The sequence below is a fragment of the Mesoplodon bidens genome (assembly GCF_964165515.1).
Source record: "Mesoplodon bidens genome assembly, chromosome: 4".
Lineage (NCBI taxonomy): Eukaryota > Metazoa > Chordata > Mammalia > Artiodactyla > Ziphiidae > Mesoplodon > Mesoplodon bidens.
In genome coordinates this window covers 36,640,419-36,665,897 of record NC_138160.1, presented here as the reverse complement: position 1 = coordinate 36,665,897, position 25,479 = coordinate 36,640,419, and the positions used below count along the sequence as shown (strand labels likewise).

Genomic DNA, 25,479 nt, shown 5'->3' with positions numbered 1-25,479 from the left:
TGTTAGCAATATTGATTCCTCATATTTTGGGACTTTTTTTCAGTATTTTGCATTTTCACAAATGCCTAATAATTGTAAATATACCTAGGTATTTTGAAACAAAGGTAGAAACAATTCTCATAACATGTGTAAAGTTTACAAACATCTGTAAATAGAAATAATATATCGTATTATCTGATATGTCAAATCAAATTGGAGTTTTTCTATTTCATTGCATCCTAGATGCCACCAATTATATGACACATTATTTATGTGTTATTAAAAACTGCTGTCAGAGTAGGATACAATACTATAACACTATCAATAGTAGGATGCATTCCAATTTAAAGATATTAAAATGTGAAAAAAATACATTGTACAATCAATGAAATATGGTAATTGGTTTTTTGGAACCAATACGTATATCAAATTGTTTATGTTTTTAATTAAACACTATTAAGTTCTCAAAAGTAATTCAGAAACAACCAAACAATGTACCATTTATTAGTTGTATGCTAAAATCCAGTGGAATTTATAAGTTTTCAAAACCTTCAAAATACCAAATCATATCACTTAGTGAGTGTTTGAATTTCATATATGTTACCTTTACAAATCATTTTTTCATGCATTCCTGCTAAATCTATAAATTTGTTGGTAAGTGATTTATAAATTTATTCCAGACACTGGAAGATGAAGGCTTCTGTAAGAATGTATCTTCGGCTACTGAGGAAAAAACAACCGAGGCTCCACAGCCTCATCACCATCACCATCATCATCACCATCTTGAGAACGGTCATCTTTCAGAGTATCCAAAACCAGAAGCACCAGATAACCCTGAGCATCCCCCTCCTTCAGGTCTTCATCACCACCATAGGCACAGGGGTCACCAAAGACAGGGTCACTCAGAGAACTGAGATACATTACAACTTTCTGTTCCACAAAAGAAGCTCTGACGAAGTGGATGCATAAATCAGTTACTCTGAAAATTTCCCAAAGATTCAGAATCAGCTCTGAGTAGCTGATGATGACACTGCCGACATCTGATATTTGAAAAAACAGGGTCTGCAGTCACCTGACAGTGTAAAGAAAACCTCCCCTCTTTATGTAGCTGACAGGGCCTTCTGGCAGAGGAGCACGTCACTGAATCTTGACAGTGACGTTTGCCTCCAGCTGCCTGCTGGGCAAGTCAGCAGCTCAACCCTACAGAAGCCAGCACCAAATGAAGCTGAAAAAAGGAGGCAGAAATGTGAAAATGACCTTCAAATTAAATATTTAAAATCGGATATACTGCCTAAGTCAGTCTAGACAATTACATTTCCAGCATTTTTATAAGCTACCTAATTAATAGTGATCCAAAAATAGGAATTGGATTTGTGTAAACATGGAGAAATTGGCGTCCACATTTTAAAATTTAAGTCAAAAATTTTTTACCCCCAACCATATTTTTATTACAGGGCAACTGAAAGGTGGTTGCAGCATTTGGTTAATATGTTTTTCTTTTTCTTTCTCCAGCATTCTACTTGCATTAATGAGAACAGAAACATAAACTATGACCTAGGGGTTTCTGTTTGATAGTCGGCAACTTAGAATGGAGGAAGAACAACAAAGACATGTTTTCCATTTTTTTCTTTACTTATTTCTCAAACAATATTATCTTTGTCTTTTTAATCTTACGTTTTTAACAAATTAAACCTTTAAAGAAAGAAGTGATTTCTGTCTTTTCAGATCCAGAAATACTCATACATGAATATTTTGCTATGATTACATTTTAGATATCCATTTAGACTCACATCTTGATTTTTACTATCACATATGAATGAAGTCTTTATATCTTGCTTTCTTTGTCTAGCATTGTATCATACTCTTTAAAATTTAAGATTGCCAGTCTTGAAAGATAGATGGGAAACGATAAAAGAATGTTGTCTATCTCTTGATTGCTTAGAAAGTATTTCCATAGTCAATGATGGTTCAATAGGTAAACTAAGTCCTATAAACCTGAACTTTTTTATGGTTAATACTATTAAGCAAAAATGCAGAACACGATTGGCAAAAGTGTGCATATGTTTAAATAAACTCAATGAAGTTTAAAGCTGTCTTTTTGTTTTCATTGTAATTACTTAGGTAGTATGTTATGTTGACAACAGAAGTGAATTTTCAATTGCTTTTAAAGAAATTAAATAGCAACTAATGAATTTACTTCCATACTCAAAACCGTCTACGCTTAAAATAAGAATCTTTGCCAGCAAGTTTAAATTGAGAATCTTTGCTATCAGAGAGGCGTTGCTCTAAATCGTGAATGGTATTACGAAGAACTGCAATCTCCTTGTTTTTTTCTTCTTGAAGATGCTGAAGCTTCTAAATAGAGCAGAAAAATTTTGTTATTGCAGTTCATAAATAATAAGATTAAGTACAAGGAACAACAAAACAACAGCAAAAACTATGCTTGTGGTTTAAGTAGAAGTAGGTATTTAAAAAGATACCATATTTTGAAAGGTCTATAATTTTGCTTTTGTGGGATTTAATGGGGTAAAACTGGTACAAGGATACAAAAACACACATTAGCACCATTTGTTTTAGTTTGTTCCCTTCTCCCTATATAGCTTGAAATTATAAACCATAAATAAAGGAGTTGAACAAGAAGTAATCTGCTATCTGAGTACCTAAATAACTTCAGAATAGTAAGTCAGTCTTAGTTCAAAGTATATTATAGAATTCCTTAGATGGTCCAAAGAGTCAGAGGACTTCTCTAATGTTTTAATTTACTACTAAGATTTACTAGTTTAAATTGAAAGAGACTTATAAAGATTATTAAAAATCTAATATCTTTCTGATTGTGTGATATATTTTAAGGAAAACTGTTAAGTATGTTGTTAGTAAACATAACCTTTATGGAAACACACTAAGAGAATTAATTTTTTTAAGCAACAGCTGTGGAAGAAAAACTCACATACCCTTCTGTAGATACTGTGTGGCGAAACAGTAGAATCTGGATATGATTTTGATTTAGTTTGAACTCTTGCTAGTTTGGCATCAAACTGAATCAAGTTTAAAAAGAAAGTTGAGAACATTCTAGTTAAACAATTAGAAACAAATGTTTCTATAAATATAAGTATAATCCATTGTATCCTTAGACATATAATCTGTAATTCAAGTGTATTCACTGTATAACAGAAGATAGAAAAGTCTTTAAGAAAGAACAAGGGGGGCTTCCCTGGTGGCGCAGTGGTTGAGAATCTGCCTGCTAATGCAGGGGACACAGGTTTGAGCCCTGGGCTGGGAGGATCCCACATGCCGCGGAGCAACTAGGCCCGTGAGCCACAACGACTGAGCCTGCGCGTCTGGAGCCTGTGCTCCGCAACAAGAGAGGCCGCGATAGTGAGAGGCCCGCGCACTGCGATGAAGAGTGGCCCCCGCTTGCCACAACTAGAGAAAGCCCTAGCACAGAAGCGAAGACCCAACACAGCAAAAATAAATAAATAAATTAATTAATTAATTTAAAAAAACATATTTATTAAAAAAAGAAAAAAGAAAGAAAGAACAAGGAATACCCAAAGAAGATTAACTCTGGCTGCATTTTAAAATTACCTGGGGAGATTTTTTAAAGAACCAAATACCTGGACACTACCTTAGAAATTCTGGGGTGGGGTCAGCAATATTTTTTTCTCAAGACATCAGTTGATTCTATCATGGAGGATTAAGAATCTAGTTAATTAGGGTTGAGAATCTAGTTAACTTAAAGATAGGTAAAAATATTTTCATGTTACTATGAGTGTTCTTTGTAGAGAGTATGTAGTATAATCAACAGTCATGGGAGAAAAACATATACCCTTCTGCAGAAACTTTTAAGCTAAATAGTAGAATTTGGATATGATTTTATTGATTTAGTTTGAACTCTTGCTGGTTTGGCATTAAAGTGAATTGGGTTAAAAAAATTCTCATGGGCCGTTGTTACAGTCATATTTTTTGCAAAATCTTCCATTATAATTTTTCCTTCAGGTTGAATTTAATGTAGCCTCACTGTGAACTAAGAATAAACTGTGAGATTGTGTTCTGGTTTGGGGAGAGAAATGGATAGTTATAATGAAGATAAATAGCAAAGAGTTCTGTATATCAAACAACAAACTTGGGCTAGGCCAGTGACAGGGCCAGGATGGCAAACAAAATGCACATTCCCAATCAGTGGATTAGAAGTTGATGGCCAATCTTGAAACACAGTCTATTGTATCTCAGTTGGCCATCCATCCCTCACTGTGGTTTGTGGGTACACTTGACCGGAAGGCAGGAACAGCATCAAAGAGCCTCGAAAGTCAACATCAGTCCCCTTTTGCTCAATAATTATAGAATCTTCAACACTATCTCACCAAGCACCTCAGGATACCAAACTTTAAAGAACATGAAAATTAGGTTATCTTAACTAAGTAGGTGAATTCTAACAATGTAAGGTAAAGTGGGAGTCAAGCTGAGGGAAGAATGATGGAAAGGGAGATTAGAAGGATCTAGACAAAAATGTAAAGGGCAAATATATTGTCAAAATATCAATGTCTTTGAGATTCTGACATCTGATTAAACAACCAACTGAGAAGGCTTTTGACCCAAGAACCGGAACCTCAGCCTTTGAGATGCCCTATTTAAAGTCCCTTTTAAAAAATCTGGTTTGTCAGCCTCTATATTTCTACATATTTATTGGGAACAAATTAGTCTCTTTTTATTTTAAATAAAGAAAAAGAAATTTCCAGTTAGTTCACCAGGGTTCCACAATTTCTGCTGAGGAGAGAGTAATGTTAAGGATTAGAAACACTCTTCCCACAGCTGGAATGGTAGTCCTAAAAAGGCTGCATAGACTCAGCTGTAAAATGCAGGTAATAGGAGTTATCTGTCTCTGCTGTCAGAGGAAAATACCCTCTGGAAACCAGGACCTTTTGAATGACTGAAAAGTCCCACCTGAGGCCAAGTGCTGAAAGGCAGTGTAGCTAACAGTTGTACTGTACAAGGTTTAAGCATTACATGTGATAGATGAAGAATGAGCATGTGTGAAGCCCTCTCACAGGGTTGTTTCTAATCCTGAAATCTATCTCACTCTGATGACAAATAACCAAAGTATGGCCTAGACTAAGGGGTGCATCCTCAAATCTAGCAGAGCCTTAAATACTTACCTCTAGCTGTAGTTTGATTATTTCACTTTGTTTTTCCTTTTCTTGAGTTCTTAACTTTGCATTTAACTCTGAAATTTCCACCTCCTTTTTCTCTATCAGTTCTTTATTCTTTTCTTCACTTAATTCAACTGCATAAAAACATAAATTCATCTTAACATTTCAAAAATCTTAAAAGATTTTTTTTGAATTTTAAACAATCTACAAGAAAGTGGAATTTATTAATAAAAACATGTATTTTAGAAACTGTACATGCAGGGTAGCTTATATATATATATATATATATATATATATTTTTTTTTTTTTTTTTTTTTTTTTTCTGGTATGCGGGCCTCCCACTGCTGTGGCCTCTCCCGTTGCGGAGCACAGGCTCCGGACGCGCAGGCCCAGCGGCCATGGCTCACGGGCCCAGCCGCTCCACGGCATGTGGGATCTTCCCGGATCGGGGTGGATCAGGGCATGAACCCGTGTCCGCTGCATCAGCAGGTGGACTCTCAACCACTGCGCCACCAGGGAAGCCCGCTTTTATATACTTTTAACAAGCTCCTGAAAAATGCTTGCGACGCAAAGGTTGCCCATTGAATGCTTTTGAATGAATAAACTAATTTGTACTCAAATATCTAGAGAATAATTTTCTGTAAATGCCTAGAGAATAAATAGGAGATTTAATGGTTAAAGAGGGACAAAAATCCTGGGTTCCTAGTTATAGAAGGCCTCAAATTACAGGATGACTCTAGAACTACATCAGCTTTTTCTGGCTCCCTTACCATTTCCCTTCATAAGCATTTTGTCCAATAAATTTCTTTGACTTTCTACTCCCATCTTGTCGGCTCCTTGGAGGACCTGAGCTAGCACAAGAAAACAGGTACGATGGGGCACTTACTGCTTTGTAAGAAATGAGGAAGCCATCATTAGTGGTATATGGAGTACTGGTAGTTCCTAGTACACAACGGGGGTCTGATTGCTGAAGATTTTACCAGAAGTAATCTGGGGGAAATGTCCTGGTGGAGGTGAATGCCTTGCAGGTGTAATTGTTCAGGCATTTGAAAGATAGAGGGAAACGATGCCCACAAAGACAGTAGAGTTGGAGACTTACTGCTAAATTAAATTGACATCCTACTGAGGGATAATGAGAAACAGCTGTTAACAAGAATTTAAAGATTTAAAGAATAGGTGTGGCTAATTATTAGAGAAATGCAAATCATAACTACAATGAGGTATCACCTCACACTGGTTAGAATGAGCATCATCAGAAAATCTACAAACAACAAATGCTGGAGAGGGTGTGGAGAAAAGGGAACCCTCTTGCACTGTTGGTGGGAATGTAAATTGATACAGCCACTATGGAGAACAGTATGGAGGTTCCTTAAAAAATGAAAAGTAGAATTACCATATGACCCAGCAATCGCACTACTGGGCATATACCCAGAGAAAACCATAATTCAAAAAGACACATGCACCCCAGTGTTCATTGCAGCACTACTTACAATAGCCAGGTCATGGAAACAACCTAAATGCCCACTGACAGACGAATGGATAAAGAAGATGTGGTACATATATACAATGGTATATTACTCAGCCATAAAAAGGAATGAAATTGGGGCATTTGCAGAGATGTGGATGGACCTAGAGACTGTCATACAGAGTGAAGTAAGTCAGAAAGAGAAAAACAAATATCGTATACTAATGCATATATGTGGAATCTAGAAAAATGGTACAAATGAATGGGTTTGTAAGGCAGAAATAGAGACACATATGTAGAGAACAAACGTATGGACACCAAGGGTGGGGGGGGATGGTGGTGGTGGGATGAATTGGGAGATTGGGATTGACATATATACACTAATATGTATAAAATAGGTAACTAATAAGAACCTGCTGTATAAAAAAATTAAATTCAAAAAAGAAAAAAAAAAGAAAAGGAAAACAAAACAAAACAAAAAGAATAGGTGTGAGAGCCAGAGGGACTCTTTGGTAGCTTACAAACAGGCTCTCACCAACTCTAGTGGAAGAGCAGGTAGAGCTGAGCAACAGAAAATCTAATCACTAAAGTTGCAGAACTCCAGAGATGTTGAAATGTTCAGCCAAAACAGGTCTGCTATGCTAAATTAGGGTCCTAGTTGGGAACACCTAAGATCCTGAAAAATAGGACAGGAACATCTGGATAAACACCTGTGAGGATGCTGGCTGTGACAACTCCCCTAAATCCTTGGAAATTGCAGACCTACTTTTTCCTATTAAGAACTAGCACTAACCTAGCTGATGAAAGATGCTGCAGAAGCTCCTCTCAGAAGATGCCTTTCCCTCCTCTTTTGGCTGCTAGGCCAATAACTAGGGTTAAAGTGCAGTATAACCTGGTTGGGGGAGTGCTGGGGCTGATAAGGGGGGAAAGTGATTATACCCCAGAGAGCGGCAAGAATTAGCTAGGTTGTATTGGAAAGAGCCATGTGAATACCCTTGAGAATGCACTTTGAGGGTGCTGGATAGAAGAAGACTAAAAGTAAGACTAGGTAAGCAAGAATTCATTGACTTGAAGATACTTTTTAGGAACAGGGGACATAATACCCTAGCAAGGACCTAGGATATGGGACAAACTCTGTTAGAGCAGCCTTAGACCTCTAGAGAAAGCACTGGCTAAAGCTGAGTGAAGTGGGAACACCTGAGATGCCTTGGCAGATAGTAGAGAAAGGCATAAGGAGGCTCTCGAAAGTTGGCGTGCTTGAGTGGATATGTTATGTGAGGCAAGATAGCTCAGCAAAAGATCATGTTCCTTAGGAGGGCCCAGAAGACACAATATTAACCAAGACCACAAGGAATGTGCTGGTGAGAGAAAAACCAGCACCACCAAGATCAATGGTCGCTCTCATCTGCAAGCTCGGGCTGACAGAAGAGGTGGGTATAAAGTTGGGCTCATTAATATCTATGGGGATGGTGTCCCCCCCTCCCCCACCAAGTTGTAGAAGCCAGATGATGGTGCTTAACTGCCAAAAACCAGGAGGCCACAATTATCATAATGAGCAGGAAGGTCAGAGAGCGGCCAAAGGGGCTTGATTTTCGAGAGTTGAAGAGTTAGTTAATAGATGAGCAGCCAAGCTGCTGAACACCTAGTACAAAAGAATCCAAATGGAGGAACAGGAGGCTGAGGGTACATGCCCCAGTTAAAAATTATTATCCTTTGCTCGGTTCCCCAGTCTGAACCACGTTTTTGGTCTAGAACCTGCTGGCTGAAAAGACACGGTTAGGTCCCTAGGAGGAAGAACATTTCAACAATCCCTCTTCTAGGTTTCTCCTGAGGAAGAAACATCCACAAGAACCATGGAGAACCTGCTACCTGAACTCCTGTGGAGAAGTAGGTATGTGTAGTATAAGAAGGGGACAGTTGTGGCCATGAAAATGCATCTTTCAGATCTTCAACTTCAGGGAACATAATTGGCTCGTTGTCTTTATGACCATGTTTATGCTGAGGTCATGATTCCCAAGAGCTGCTCCTAGCCAGTGACTGAACTTGGCAGGGACACTAAGGCAGACTTGTTCCTGAGAGTTGTAGAACTTGGTTGATGGGCAAATTTGGCCCAACTTTGCTGAAACTTTCTTATAAGTGTGTCACAGTCTAAGACTTCTCCTGCCCAACACACCTTCCTTTCTTCTCTTCTTCACAGAGGTTAAACCTATATCATAAACCCACGGCTAACCCTGTCTCCCCCAGTTCCCTCCCTATCTACCCTCACAAATGTTTGCCTTAACAAACCTCTTGAATGTCTAATTCTGTCTAGGCATCTGCTTCTCAGAGAACCCAAAGAAACTGCAAAACTCTTTTCTAAAATGAATGTATAATTTTGTAGTCCCACCAGTAATGTATGAGGGTTCCAATAGCTCCACATCCTCACCAACACTTGGTATTGATAGTTTTATAGAATATTTTAGCAGTTCTAAAAGGTGCAATGTGGTATCTCATTGTGGTTTTAATTTGCATTTCCCTACTAACCAATTATGTTGAACGTGTTTTCATGTGCTTACTTTCCATCCGTATTTCTCTGGGGAAGTGTCCAAATATTTCGCCCATTTCCTTACTGGGTTGTTTGACTTCTTATTGAGTTATAAGAGTTCTTCATAGATTTTGGACATAAGTCCTTTATCAGCTATGCATTTGTAAGTATTATCTCCCTGTCTGTGGCCTGTCTTTTCATTTTCTTAACAGTGTTGAAGGACAGAAGTTAATAGTTTAGAAGAAGTTCAATTTAGAACTTTTTTCCTTTATTTTTTGTACTTTTTGTTTCTTTCTAAGAAATTGTGACTAACTCAGGGTCACAAAGGTTATCTTCTATGCTTTCTTCTACTTGTCTTATAGATATAGGTTTACATTCAGACTTATAATCCATTTCAAGTTAATTTTTTTTTTTTTTTTTTTTTTTTTTGCGATACGCGGGCCTCTCACTGTTGTGGCCTCTCCCGTTCGGAGCACAGGCTCCAGATGTGCAGGCTCAGCGGCCATGGCTCACAGGCCTAGCTGCTCTGTGGCATATGGGATCTTCCCTGACAGGGGCACGAACCCGTGTCCCCTGCATCGGCAGGCGGACTCTCAACCACTGCGTCACCAGGGAAGCCCTTTTTCAAGTTGATTTTTGCATATGGTGTGCATCTAGGCTCATTAAGAAAGTTTTTAATACCTTTATGAAACCAGTTAATTCTCAACATAATTTCATGAGACTTTGCTGAAGGAAGAATATTTCATTAGTGAAATTATATTCAATTTGCTGAGTATATAAATATCAAAGTTAACTATACATTTTATATTAATTTTACAATGATATTAACTATTTCACATTAAATAATGTTAAGTGCAAACTCCATGAGTCCAATTTCTAAATGTTATAATTTATATCACATAAATATATAGAAAGGAACAAAAACTAAATTCAAATGTGTCAAGGCAATGTTTATTCAGAATACTGGCAATTACTGAAAAAAAGTTTATATATCTGTGTAAATTGTTTTATGGTATCTTAGAATTCAGTAAATTAAAAATAAATAACTTACCTTTTTTCTGCATATCTTGATAAAGTTTTGTTATTTCTGCCTTATGTCCCTCCTCCTTGATTTTCATTTCACTCATAAGTTTGGCAATACTATTCTTATATTCCTAAAGATTAAAATATACATTCATCCTTCAATTTGAGTATGTGTAGACAACTTTTGATTAATTAGAAAGATGAAATTTTCAAAGTTTATATTAATTTTTTGGTATATAATCATATCTAGAGGGGAAAGATATTGTTCATTGTTTGAATGATCAGCTTTGAGAAGGACCAATTTCTGGTCCAAGTAGATAGAGACCATCTAGAGACAATGATTTTTTATCTTTGTCTCTGAATTCTCATCACTATATTCACAGCATATCATAGATGCTCAAAATACTTTGTTTAATTGTATGAATAAATGCCGTGACAGCATTAAAATATGTCAAAAAAGCGCCAAAGCTATATATCTATGTATCTATATCTATATATATATTTTTTGTGGTACGCGGGCCTCTCACTGTTGTGGCCTCTCCCATTGCAGAGCACAGGCTCCAGACGCGCAGGCTCAGTGGCCATGGCTCACGGGCCCAGCCGCTCCGCGGCATGTGGGATCCTCCTGGACCAGGGCATGAACCCACGTCCCCTGCATTGGCAGGCGGACTCTCAACCACTGCACCACCAGCAAGCCCCAAAGCTATATTTTAAAGCCAACTTTAGGCACTGTTTAATGGCCTGTGAGCTTACCCTAATGTAGGATTAATCCCTTTGAATGTGGGCTGAATTTCTGTTTCTGAAAATTATATAAACATTCCTAATTCCCAGAAGGAGGTTAAGCATTACCTATGGTAAGGGTTAGTTTTATGGGGAGACTAAAGAAGGATGAATTTGGGGTTTGAGAAGTGCTCAACAGCCTCCTGAGGTTAGTGTCTTAGGTTGTTGAAGCACAGAAGTGATTTATTATGCTAATATGGGGAGTGGCATTGAGAGAGGTGTTGAGAGAGAAATCCTCCAAAGACAAAATTTACAATTTTTCCAGAGGTATGTTTCCACATAGAGAAACCACTCACAGGCAGGAGAAAAGGAAAGCAGGGAGAATAAAAGTGAGGTGGGATAGTAAGAAAGAGACAACGATCAAGGCAAGAGGCCCAGAAAAATCTCTAAATACCATAAAAGCAGGGACTTTGTTTTTACTCACTGTTGTATTCCTAACTCCTAGTGTATGTCCCTTGATACATATATTTTGAATGAATGAGAGTGCAAATAAGAATTAAGTCAGAGGTTCTTAGCCTAGACCCAGTGAATAGCTCCTCTAGATTATCAAAAATTCAAGAGGATATAGTCAGGAGTCCTACTTGGGCTACTTTTTTTGCCAGGCAACTTGCATGAATGGCTGAACATATCCAACCATTGCCTTTGATTAAAGCTGGGCAGGTGACTAAAGGGGTGAATCTCATAACTGCTATCTTTCCTTTGTTTGTATCTAGATTTCTAGATGGACAACTATAGAGTGCCTTTCATAAACTACTCCTGACTCAGATGGTTGCATTAAACAGTTGCTGCCCTGGGAAACCACAAGAGACAAATCTATGTATCTTTTCCCCATTGACTTTGCCACCTGAAATGTTGCCATTAATTTGGTAAGACCCAGGATTTTCACTGCAGCCTCGAGGCATAAGGCTATCCTAAATGTCTGGGCTGGGGCCAGGCTGTATCTCATTAGGTTCTTCTCCCCTAGTTTAGCCTGCGCCAGCCCCAAGGAGTCCAATCCTTTCTTCTTTTTAAGAGGACAAAGTTCCAACAAGTTATTCTTGGTTGCCTTCTTTTCATTTGCTTTCTGGGAACTTTAAATTCCAAGGGACAGCTTCTGGTTATATTTTTGTTCTTATAAAACTTAATAATTCTTAACATATTCCATAAATATGGCCGTTAAGTAACTCCTAAGTTTGTTTTTAGGGAGTGGTTCTCCATATGTTTTGGATGTGCCTGGAGGTTTTGTACTAGAGAACTTTTATTGGATTGAGGTAATCCTTTTTTTTTTGCGGTACGCGGGCCTCTCACTGCTGTGGCCTCTCCCGTTGCGGAGCACAGGCTCCGGACGTGCAGGCCCAGCGGCCGTGGCCCACGGGCCCAGCCGCTCCGTGGCATGTGGGATCCTCCCGGACCGGGGCACGAACCCGTGTCCCCTGCATCGGCAGGCGGACTCTCAACCACTGCGCCACCAGGGAAGCCCTGAGGTAATCTTTAGTTTGCTTTGGACAGCAATTTAAGTTCAGAATCTTGGATCACGGCCTTTTCTCTGTAATTCCCATCCCTCTGAAAATTCATAGTATTCTAGATAAAGCAGTATTCTATGACTTGACATTTTAAAAGAGAAAAGAGGCAAAAATGTTCCCCCTTTCACTCTTACACCCTGTTACACCCTGACTTCACATTTATTGTTGAATTCTAGAGGCAAGATATGAAAATGATGGAAAAATAAAGGAAACAGAGGAAAGGAAAAATAAAGGATGGGATATAATCCAGAGATATTTAAATTATTTCAAAATTGGTGATGAGAAGCTAAATTTTCCAGAGCACAGTCAGATGCTATTCATTACTCCTGAGTATTACCCAGAAGCCCTGGAAGGGTTACAGAATTAGCCTGTATTTCTTCAAAGGCTCCTCAAGTGAAGAACCAGATTGAAATAGAGATGATCCTTCAAGTTGAAGTTCTAAGCTGGATACAGATCCAAGTTGAGTTTTGGAAATCTTAGGTCTGCCAGAGTTTGGCTCTCAGGAGATGAGAAAAAATTAGCATAATGAACTTCCCAAAGGGCAGAGGGGGGGAACTTACATTTACTGAGGACATTTTATGTTCTAGGTACTGTGTTTTATGTTCTATAATTGCCATCATGGCACTGTTCTTATAGGAGAGAAGAAAACGTAGCAGAGGGTATGTTGGCCTTTGGGAGAAAATTAATTGGTGATCCACATAAAACTCTGTTTTCATTTAGATGGTACAATAAAATTGCAATAAATTACTCAAATCATAAATATTGAAGACTCATTCACTTTATTATAAAAAAGTTTTAAAGTGCTAATTGAGTATATTCTATAGTAAGAAGTCTATTAAAATAATTTTAAAATATATGGCAAAATTATTGCATCCCTTTTTGTTAGAAAGAAAAAGTAATGCAAGTGATATGTTAGTGCATTATAGTCTGTAAAAAGCCGAGTCCTCAAAACTTGTATTTTCTAAAAAAATTTTATTTATTAAAAATTCTGGCACTCCCATATATATTTACTCTAAAATTTTTGGCTGTCTTTATTAATGAAAAAAACTACTTTTTTTTTTCTAATTTGGGAAGACAATGCTCCACAGGGATCTGATTGAATATGAAGACACACAAACTCACCTGTTCATGAGTTTTTAACTTTTCTTTCATAAGATCAGCATTTCTTTTTAGCTGTTCATTTTCACCTGTGTAAAAAACATCAATGAATATCCTAATATATAGAACTTTTAAATTAATATGGGAATATGTTTAACATTTCAAGTTTCCATTCATGTATGTATTCAACACATGCATACAGCATCAACTACACACTAGGCTCTGTGCATGACGCTGGGAATGTTGAAACAAAAAAAATTATTTCTCCTCAAAGAACTTACAGCCTAGTGGTGAGACAGATGTGTAAATAGTTATGATATGCTATGATAATTGCTCTGTAATGGCAGTGTGTCTGAAATATGGTGGGGAGCTGTGGAAGAAAAGCTTATGTCAGCTTGAAGTCAGGAAAGGATTTGTAGAAGAGGAACCACTTGAGCTGAGACTTAAATGATAAGTTGGAGGAATGTGTTCCAGATACAGAAAACTGCACAGAAGACTTTGGGCTTGAGTGAATATAGCACATTTGGGAAAATTACAGTTCAAATACAGTATTGTTGGAGTGTAAATTGTAAGGAGAATGTGTTAAATAGGTTGGAGATGTAGCCTAATAGGAGGTAGACATATTCTATATGAATAGCTTTGAATTTTATTTTATAAGTTACAGAATCATCAAAGAATTTTGAACAGTGAAGTGAAATGATTAGTTACATGTTAAAAAGATTATCTGGCAGTGCAGAGGGTGAATGGGGGTGGGGGTTGACCCCAGAGGAATGGATATCAGTAACAATAGATCAAGTAAGAAATAACAGGAGCCTAAATTAGGTCACTGGCAGTAGGAGACAAAAGGAAAATAAAGATAACTATTTAGATGATAGAATTAACAGGAGACTTAGTGACTGATTGGATAGCAGAGGCAAAAGAGAAAAGGGAACCTTTGCTTTCTAGGTTTCTGATTTGAGTGGTTGAAAACTGTTCATTGGTTTGGGAAAAATTAAAAGGGGAAGATTTTTAGGAGTGAAATGATGAATCTAGATCTTTACCACACCAAATTTGAAATGCTTGAGGTATCCAGGAGAATATTTCTCATAGGCTGAGAAACATTTAGAGGTGGCCAAAGGAAGACTATCCTATAAAGAAGACTAAGAAGAAGTGTCCAGAGATGCACGTGAGGGTGTTACTAAGAAAAGAGAGTTTAAGGGGGTTATAATCAATGGCGATAAATGCAGTAAAAAGATAAAATGAACGAACTTTGATTCTGAAAACTTTGGGAGATGTTCAATTGTTCTAAGTTGAAGACTAGGTGAAGGCAAGGAAATGGAGATAGTGAGTGAAGACTATTCCCTTGAGATTCGATTGTAAAAGGAAAGAGTGAGGGTAATTTGAGGGAATAAACCCAAAGTCAAGAAAACTTTGTCTTGTTTGTTGAAAAGATGGGAGAGATCTGAGTTGTTTAAGTGCTGAGAAGAATGGCCAATAGAAAGAGGGAAGTGAAAGAGAGAAAAGAAGAGACAACTGAAGATACAACATCCCAGAAGAGAGAGGTGAAGAGAGATGAGAGTTAAACCCATGTGGAGAATTAAACTTTGGATAAGAAGAAGGATTTTCTTTTTTCTAAGCCAATGAGGAAGGAAGTAAGGATATGCCTGTGTATGAATACATTGGAGGAAGTGCAGTGGGAAGAAGGGGTGGTAGATGACAGGAAATGAGGTAGTTTATACCTGACAGCTTTCATTTTTTCTGTGATATAGAAAGTAAAGTAGGTTGAAAGAGAAAGAAACATTTAAAGTTGGGGGCTTAAAGGATGAAAATTTTAAAAGCTAAGATAAATTAAGGGTATAAGCGATACTGGGACTCAAAAATTAAAAGGAGTCTGCAGTGTATGATTTTTCACCAATAGCCTTCAGTAGCTGTAGCAATGAAAGTAAAACAGTGTATGGTTGGATTGATCTGTATTTGAGGATTAGTATAGTTTGTATTGCAGAATGGGTGAGGGAAACAAAACTACTGTCAAAAGAGAAGATGAGTGATATCCTAAGCTAGAAAGAAAGGGAGGTTTTAGTTTTCAATAACATTATTAAGAACCACAGTTGTATTTATATAATGCCTTTCCATGTAAAACTTAAATAAGAAAAATGAAATTAATTAAAATGTAGTTTTGCATCTTTAATTTGTCCTACTGTTTCACACCTATCATAACTGACATTTTTTGTATATAACCAAAATGTTTCTCTTGATGAAGGATGATAGAGAAGGAGTGGTGCTTCACAGTTTTCTGTATTCACTCTTGTTAACCTCTAGGTGTTTTTAGGAAAATCAGATAGATCAGGAAAGAGCCAATCCTGGTATAGTGCGTGGTGAGAGTTCAAAATAGAGTCAGGATCTCTACCTGAGCCAGACATTAAAGGTGTTCAGAGCTAAAATTAGGCCAGAAGTAGGATTGGAGCCAGGACTGGAACTGGGAATCAGTGTGAGATAGAGGTCAGGACTTGAGTTCAGTGCCCAACTGGGATCAGTGACAGGACTGAATGAGACATTAGACCTGGATAACAACAATTCCAAGTTCTATATTATCCATACTCTGTTTGTCATATTCACAAAGTAACTTGCTGGGATATTGATTGGGATCACTTTGAATCTATAGAACAAGTTGGAAAGAACTGACATCTTGACAATATTGAATCTTCCTATCCATGAACATGGACTATCTCTTTATTTATTTAGTTCTTCTTTGACTTACTGTATCAAAGTTTTGTAGTTTTTCTTATATATATCTTATACATATTTTGTTAGATTTATACCTAAGTATTTCATTTTGGGAGGTGCTAATGTAAATAGTATCATGTTTTATTTTTATTTTTTAATTTTTAAAAAAATTTCTTTATTTATTTTTGGCTGTGTTGGGTCTTCGTTGCTGTGCATGGGCTTTCTCTAGTTGTGGCAAGTGGGGGCTGCTCTTCGTTGTGGTGTGCGGGCTTCTCATTGTGGTGGCTTCTCTTGTTGCAGAGCATGGGCTCTAGGAGCTCAGGCTTCAGTAGTTGTGGCTCAGAGCCTCTAGAGCGCAGGCTCAGTAGTTGCAGTGCACGGGCTTAGTTGCTCCATGGTATGTGGGATCTTTCCAGACCAGGGCTTGAACCCATGTCCCCTGCACTGGCAGGCGGATTCTTAACCACTGCACCACCAGAGAAGCTCCAAATATTGTGTTTTAAATTTCAAATTCCACTTGTTCATTGTTAGTATACAGGAAAACAATTGACTTTTGTATATTAATCTTGTATAGCTCAACCTTGCTATAATCACTTAGTTCTAGAAGTTTTGTTTTGTTGAATATTTTAGATTTTCCATGTGGATAATGATGTCATTTTTGAAAAAAAGTTTTATTTCTTCCTTCCCAATCTGTATGTCTTTTATTTCCTTTTCTTGTCTTAGTGTATTAGCTAGAACTTCCAACACAATGGTGAAAAGGAGTGGTAAGAGAGGATTTCCTTGCCTTGTTCCTAATCTTAGTGGGAAAGCCTCTAGTGCCTCACCATTCAGTATAAAGAGATTGTGCTAACTAGGCAACAAATATCTCTTGTATCTATTGGAATTGCTGAAGTATCCATCACTGAAAAATGAAAGAAAAGGTATTCGATGTTTTCCAATTTATAAAAGCATACTTGCTTCTTTTAGTAAGTGAAGCAACTGTAAAGGGAAGCTAATCATCTCTATATACCTCCCCTATCCACTCACTTCACTGAAGCTATCAATGTTAACAGCCTGGTCTGTATCCCTTCTCTATTTTTCTCCCAGTTTATACAATTATATATAAACATACCACACATTTGTACTGGTTTTATTTGTTTTTAACAGTATAAAATTGTACCATATATATTACTTTGCAAAAAAAACTTATTTCTTAAAAATGGACATTCCGTCAAGTCTATAATTTTTCTTTGCATTTTTGTACATACATTTTAATAATTTTATGTAAATAGGGTCGTATCATACATGCTGAGATACTTTTAGGGAACTCATCCATTCTCTTTCTTTCTGCCTTCTTCTTCTCCCTCTTTTTTTCCCATTGCCTCCACACCCCTGCTGTAATTGTGTAACCTTCTGTGTTTTTCTCCATGTTCTTAACTTCTGGATCATACATATGCACACACATACACATTTCCATATTTTTATTCATATCTTTTGCCCATTTAAAAATTCTCTTTATCTCTGCTGATCAATTTGTAGAGCTCTCTGTATTGCAGATATAAACTACATTGGTATTTGAAAACACTTTTTCAAATAAATTATTGGCTTTTTGACTTTTGTGTGACAAATAACATGCAAAGTTCTTTTTACATTGTTGTCTGTGCTTTTGTTGCATTGATGTTAAGAAAGTCTGTTAGGTCTTTTTTTTCTTTATGTAGTATCTGAGGTTCCCAGATTGGTTAAGATGATATCCCTCAGCTCCAGGTTGTACATTTTTCCTGGATTTTCTTTTAAGTTTTTATTGTTGTTTTTACACTAAAGTTTTTTTTTAATCCATCTGGAATTTATTTTTGATGTGGTGGGAAAGCTTTCCAGATGGTAAGCTAGTTAGGCCCGTACTGTACTTTAAAATGCCATTCTTTTTCCAATAAATTGAAATATTCCTTGTGTCATACATTACACTAGCAAATATTGGAGTCTATTTCTAGAATCTATTTCATTCTTTCCAAGGATGTATTTTTCACAATTATGTTGAAAGAAGTATTTCTACACTTTTCAAACTACTTTTAATTTACGCAATACTTTTTTCTTAAGAAGTAGCTGATCATGGATTAGCCTACTTTCTCAGATAATTCTCTTATAGAATGGCACTAAATATGTGCTACTGCCCCTTTTTAAACATTCTGATCAATGATCAGTTTTGACTAAATCATTTTGTTTAGTACAATTTTGTATAGTAAAGTTGCACTGTACATAACAATGTGTTCCTTAAAACTTACCCTCTTAGAGTATAAGGTCCTAAATAAATTCAAGTTATTCAGACTCAGTTTAGATAGGAAAAAAGCAATATTAAGTTATAAGAAATTATCTAGAGATAACTGGCAAAAATAAGTTTAAATTCTACTGAATTTGGAGGTGCTCCATATTTGCAGTTGATTTCATGTCTCTCTCTCTTTTCTCTTTTTTTTTTTTACTGCCTATGTGTTTAAATTCTTGAAATTCAATTGATCTGGGACTAGTTATATGGTGATAATTCTCCTCTAATGGAGAAAAAGCCCCAAGTCTTTTTTTTTTTTTTTGCCCTGGTATTAGTAGTCACTGGTCATAAATCAAAAGGCATAATGTCACCATCTTTCATATAATGAGTTACTGAAGTTTCTTTCCTAAACCAGTATATAGAATAATATACAATAATACAAGAAATATTCCTATCATTTGATATATTGTGATGAATCATACTCTATTTCTATGTTAATATCCTGAACTCCAAACACGTATTACTTCAAAGATAGGATGAATTTATTCTTTGAGGTATAAAGACTAAAGTTGAAGAGTAGAGGATAGGGTAATCAAGTAACAAGAAAAAAAAATCCATAGTATAAAGGGCTGCCAACACGCGTGCATAACCTGCATGATGGGCTCTTGCCTCTCTCCACTCTGATAGACAGCATATCAGATGCACTTCACTAAATATTGTTTCATGACTTTCCTTCTTGGTGTCAGGTTAGCAGTAATAAAAGGAAGAGCTTCTTTGGTCCTTGACAATGAGAACATCTCAGACAATATATTTAACATGATCATCCAATCACTCATGAGAATGAGAGGCTCACGTTTTCCCTTAAGCTATGAAATTCGAATGGTATTGCCATAAAGGTTTAATACCTTGATAAGAGGGACCAGCCACTATGTCATATATAACTGGTAGGATGTTAGGAGGGAATAGACCGGCCAACATAAATAACAAAATCTAAAAAGTAGTGACAAACAGATGAAATGTTCTAAACTAATAGTCTCCAAACTCTTATAATTGTATGCCCTTTTAATAAAAATAACGAGCATGGGCTTCCTTGGTGGTGCAGTGGTTAAGAATCCGCCTGCCAATGCAGGGGACACAGGTTCGAGCCCTGGTCCAGGAAGATCCCACATACCATGGAGCAACTAAGCCCGTGCACCACAACTACTGAGCCTGTGCTCTAGAGCCCGCAAGCCACAACTACTGAGCCCGTGTGCCACAACTACCGAAGCCCACTCACCTAGAGCCTGTGCTCTGCAGCAAGAGAAGCCACCACAATGAAAAGCTCGTGCACTGCAACAAAGAGTAGCCCCGCTTGCCACAACTAGAGAAAGCCCACATGCAGCAACGAAGACCCAATGCAGCCAAAAACAAATAAATAAATTTATAAAAAAAAAGATGAGCGTGTACATCCCAATTCATATTTAGTTATTTATAACTTATATATATGTGTATATATATATATATGTATATATATATATATACACTATTTTCTAATTGTATATAATTCTTAAAACAGATAAAATAGTAAAAAAGGTGAACTAAAGAGGAAAAATGTTAATTTGTTCTAATATTATTTAAAGTAGTTATAAAACTTTAAAATTATTGAATCATTATTATTTACATTTTAGTGAAACAATGGAAATGAAAATGCATCAATAGTTTTTACAATGTTGATTTAACTCTTCAAAGTCTGGTTTTCTTATTCAGATTTTTTTTTTTTTTTTTTTTTTGCGGTACGCGGGCCTCTCACTGTTGTGGCCTCTCCCCGTTGCGGAGCACAGGCTCCGGATGTGCAGGCTCAGCGGCCATGGCTCACAGGCCTAGCCGCTCTGCGGCATGTGGGATCTTCCCGGACCGGGGCACGAACCCGTGTCCCCTGCATCGGCAGGCGGACTCTCAACCACTGCGCCAACAGGGAAGCCATATGCAGATTGTTTTGATACTTGGTTTTAATGGAACAAACTCATCACTGGCTGCACTTACTAAATCACAATACAGTCATCCCTGAGTATCCTTGGGGGATTGGTTCCAGGACTCCCTGTGGGTACCAAAATTCATGGATATTCAAATCTCTTATATAAAATGGCATAATATTTGCATATAACCTATGCATATCCTTCTGTATATTTTTTATCTCTAGATTACTTATAATGCCTAATACAATGTAAATGCTATGTAAATAATTATAAATACAATGTAAATGCTATGTAAATAGCTACTAGCCCTTGGCAAATTCAAGTTTTGCTTTTTTGGAACTTTCTGAATTTTTTTTCAAGTATTTTCTACCTAGGTTTGTTGAATGTATGTGCAGGGCCTGCAGATACGGAGGACCTACGTATTCATTTTTCAATCCCAAACACCAATTATGCAAAAGTGATTGTTTTTGAAATTTTGTCAAAATCCATCTTCTTTGGTGTTGTTTTTATAAGCCTCTCTAAAGATTTTTTAAAACAAACAAACAAACATTTAACGAAAGGGTTCAAAATCACTGAGAATCATTGAAAAATTTTTATTGAATTTAGCATTTCTATGCCAAATTTAATATGCAGGTGAGAATACTTAAAGTTGACACACTTTCAGCTCCCAAATCACTTAATGATAGAATCATTTCCAAATATTCATTTGAAAACAGTCTTGCTATAGATTAATTTTCTCCCAAAGGCAGTTACTTGGCCACCATTGGCTGACATTTCATCAGGTATGATAGATTTTCATAATTTTTAACTTTTTAATATGTCTGATGAACTTGTACAAGGGTAGCAAGTAACAGCTCTGCTACTTTCTTATTCTTGACTTGTGTTTGTGTTATTAGTATTATTGTCAAATGTGTTTTATTTCTTAAAGCTACTGTCTATTTTGAAAGGATTAGTTTCATCGTAAGTAGCTAATATAATATATAAACCCTCTTAACCAGGTACATGTAAACCGTACTACATGTCAATACACTGAGACTGAAGAAAAAATAAAGATGCAACTGTTTAGTTTTAGAACTCCCACTCTCCTTGGGAGAAGAGGAATCTTGTGCATTATAAATGATGCATAACTGACATAACAGAAAGAGTAAGGAATAACATTCCACTATTAAATTTTCATCAAATTATTTGCCTTGACTTTTAGATAAAAATAAATGTAAATAGGAATTTCATTGTTTTCTTTCTGCATCTCAATGGATCATCTTTTACACAGCCCATAAGCCCCTACTGAAAAGATTGATGGATGAGAGTAAAGGGAGGTATCATTTCTCTTACAGTGGTAGAAGAAACTCTTAAGCCTAGAGGGTAATTGATTCACTAGTTCAATAATGCTGTCAAGAAACCATGTCTTTTTAGTCTTTTCTTCCTGCTATCCTCAAGCTGTCATAATTTTCAAGCTGAAAGCAAAGAGTCTGCAACAATTTCAGGCATTATATGCAGACTTATCAACAACTAGAAGAAAACATTTTTTTGGAAGAGAGGAAAATTACTCCAGAAGCCCTCTGTTGGAGTTGGGGTGTAATTAGCTTCCACTGAGGCATATGACTGTGTGGATGAAGAATGGATGTCAGAAAAAAAAATCACGTTTTTATTAAGAAGAGGAAATACTTTCGGGGGAGGCAGACATTTGTAACCACTGTAGCCTAGGTAAGCAAATTAACCATACATCTTGACAATCAAATGGATGAAAGAGAAGAAAGACAGGTAGTTCACATCTATCACTTTGCCCAAACCAAGGCCTGTAGAAACACTGGAAAAATGAAATCAATGAATCGCTGTTTCTTCCTGAGAGACACCATAGGATATCTATTTTCAGAAATGGGTTATTAAAAAATTTGTACTACCATATCTGTGAAAAGATGGTGCTCTTGACCGTTGGTTGATATTTGATTTCCTCTTACAAAGAAATGACATTTAACATATTCATTATTGAATTATAATTGACTTTCTGGGACTTCAAAGTATTTAACATTAATTTCTGGTAGATGTTTTATTTGAACAAAATACTGGAAAGCGTTAAATACCATTTGAACCCTGTAAAGGATTTTGAACATACACAGTTTTTAAAAAGTGCAGGTAGGCGTTGTATTTAGTCAGAGAAGGGAAAAGTTGTTCTGAGCCATCAGCATTGAGATGGGCAAATAAAAGCCCAAACCAGGTGTGGGATGGGGATCAAATGCTGGGAAAAAATGAGCCGAATGCTAGAACCAAGTGAAGTGAAAATCTAATGGACAAATGGTGATCAGACGTCTGCAGGAATTAACCAAAAGAAAAGATAGTGGAGATGGTATGGTCCCCTATCTATCACCCTTCTTGATCTCCAGAACAGCTTTAGTGATGTATTAATATGGAAATGAGTCCTTTATGTACTGCAGATGCTGTTTGACAATGTAAGTGGGAAGTCTTCTTATACAATTTCTATATTTGTTTCATCAACACTTGAGGAAATATTTTAAGGGAAAGCAATGGGGAAAAAGTAAGAACTAATAATAATTCTTAAGAAAAGATACATCTCAATTAGAATATTATAAAGACTATAAGGAATAACACGTCAAATCAAATAAATAGCATATAAGATCACCACTGTATCTCACCTACATATGTAAAGTTGTTTCTCTGTGATAAAAGCAGAGGACTAAGATGAAAAACTCCTGTTTGATGTGAGTTTTATGTTGGAAGGGACGTTGGAGGCAATTTAGTCTAAACTCCAATATAGAAGAGGAAAATCTCACTAACACTGCATTGTAGCTAAATCAGAACAGGACAAAACACTAGGTTGCTTCATTTTGTAAATGGTAGGCCTATTGATTGGGTTAGCATGACTAACAAAAATAAGATAAGCTGAATGTGTTGGCTTCATTTACACAAACATAGCCTTAGTTTATGACAAAAATTAAAATGTAAACTAAACTATCACTGAAGTTTGAATAGAATACTCATCATGTGATTACTAGTAATACCCATCCTTCAAAACTGAACACAGGGTTATTAGACCAAGAATACTACTGAGAATAAATATACATCTAACCTTTCAAAAGTAATAGAATTATTATAATCAATTATAAAACCCTGATGTCCTTGTCATGGTATGACTGAATTGTTCTGTTCAGCATGATATTTCTTATTTCACAATAATTTAGGAAGTATTATTAAGTAGTAAGGAGTGCTGCCCTTAGATGATGAACTTAACTAGACCAGATTAAGAGAAATTTACGGTCAGAGATGTAATAACTCTCTATTTTCTTTTTTTTTTTAACATCTTTATTGGAGTATAATTGCTTCACAATGGTGTGTTAGTTTCTGCTTCATAACAAAGTGAATCAGCTATACATATACATATATCCCCATATCTCCTCCCTCTTGTGTCTCCCTCCCACCCTCCCTATCCCACCCCTCTAGGTGGTCACAAAGCACCGAGCTCATCTCCCTGTGCCATGCGGCTGCTTCCCACTAGCTATCTATTTTACGTTTGGTAGTGTATATATGTCCATGCCACTCTCTCACTTTGTCACAGCTTACCTTTCCCCCTCCCCATATCCTCAAGTCCATTCTCTAGTAGGTCTGTGTCTTTATTCCTGTCTTACCCCTAGGTTCTTCATGACATTATTTCTTCTTAGATTCCACATGTATGTGTTAGCATATGGTATTTGTTTTTCTCTTTCTGACTTACTTCACTCTGTATGACAGACTCTAGGTCCATCGCCCCACTACAAATAACTCAATTTTGTTTCTTTTTATGTCTGAGTAATATTCCATTGTATATATGTGCCACATCTTCTTTATCCATTCATCCGATGATGGACACTTAGATTGCTTCCATGTCCTGGCAATTGTAAATAGAGCTACAATGAACATTTTGGTACATGTCTCTTTTTGAATTATGGTTTTCTCAGGGTATATGCCCAGTAGTGGGATTGCTGGGTCATATGGTAGTTCTGTTTTTAGTTTTTTGAGGAAGCTCCATACTGTTCTCCATAGTGGCTGTATCAATGTACATTCCCACCAACAGTGCAAGAGTGTTCCCTTTTCTCCACACCCTCTCCAGCATTTATTGTTTCTAGATTTTTTGATGATGGCCATTCTGACTGGTGTGAGGTGATACCTCATTGTAGTTTTGATTTACATTTCTCTAATGATTACTGATGTTGAGCATCCTTTCATGTGTTTGTTGACAATCTGTATATCTTCTTTGGAGAAATGTCTATTTAGGTCTTCTGCCCATTTTTGGATTGGTTTGTTTGTTTTTTTGATATTGAGCTGCACGAGCTGCTTGTAAATTTTGGAGATTAATCCTTTGTCAGTTGCTTCATTTGCAAATATTTCCTCCCATTCTGAGGGTTGTCTTTTCATTTTGTTTATGAAAACTCTCTATTCTTAAAGATGCCTAAATATATCATATTTTTTTAGATTTTACTTTTTTTTCTAACTTACCTTTCAAATTATGTTGATATTCAATGGTCTGTTGTAGCCCTTTTATCATATTATGAAGAGTAGCACATTCTAAAACATAAAAGATAAATTTATTTGAATATTATTTGCTTTCATTTTGGAATTATTATCTCAAAGTTGAGATACTTAAAATAATATTTAATTGATAATTATAAGACCTAATAAAGCAACCATATATCTCAAAATAAATTATATAATAAATACTTTTTAATCACTCTTTAAGAACTCTTTAAGTCAAATGCACTCCAGGATTTAGTAATGAGTTTTCTAAGGCACGATAAACCCAGTATGTAGGGATTCCCCACCATGTGACTTAGCAACATCTGCCCTAGAAGTAAGGCACATTTGGACATGTCTGGAGAACTATGAGCTGTGTATCCAAGTGAATTTTCCATAAAGGAACATTCTAAGGAAAGAGAGTCAAGGAACATTAAGTTCTGTTCAAAAATAGAGCTGATGAGAAGGTGTCATTTGGGAGAAGATAATGCTTTTCTTCCTCACTGTCCTCTAACCTGTCCTCTTTGCCTGAGTCCTAGAGCAACGGAGTAGCAATAAAAGGAG

General features: G+C 36.5%; 2 protein-coding genes across 2 annotated transcripts in view; one reads left to right on the top strand and one right to left on the bottom strand.

The window, feature by feature from the left end:
* The window catches only part of SELENOP (selenoprotein P), a 41,511-nt gene extending 39,443 nt beyond the window's left edge, over positions 1-2,068 (top strand). Inside the window, 3 exon segments of the mRNA XM_081233218.1 lie at positions 660-996; positions 999-1,006; positions 1,008-2,068. Coding sequence (XP_081089344.1) covers positions 660-996; positions 999-1,006; positions 1,008-1,202 — 540 coding nt within the window. The 3' untranslated portion in view covers positions 1,203-2,068.
* The window catches only part of CCDC152 (coiled-coil domain containing 152), a 35,905-nt gene continuing 11,999 nt past the window's right edge, over positions 1,574-25,479 (bottom strand). Inside the window, exons 4-9 of the mRNA XM_081233219.1 lie at positions 24,901-24,969; positions 13,543-13,607; positions 10,167-10,269; positions 5,133-5,260; positions 2,931-3,014; positions 1,574-2,334 (exon numbers count right to left, since the gene is read on the bottom strand). Coding sequence (XP_081089345.1) covers positions 2,185-2,334; positions 2,931-3,014; positions 5,133-5,260; positions 10,167-10,269; positions 13,543-13,607; positions 24,901-24,969 — 599 coding nt within the window. The 3' untranslated portion in view covers positions 1,574-2,184. The remainder of the gene's footprint in view (positions 2,335-2,930; positions 3,015-5,132; positions 5,261-10,166; positions 10,270-13,542; positions 13,608-24,900; positions 24,970-25,479) is intronic.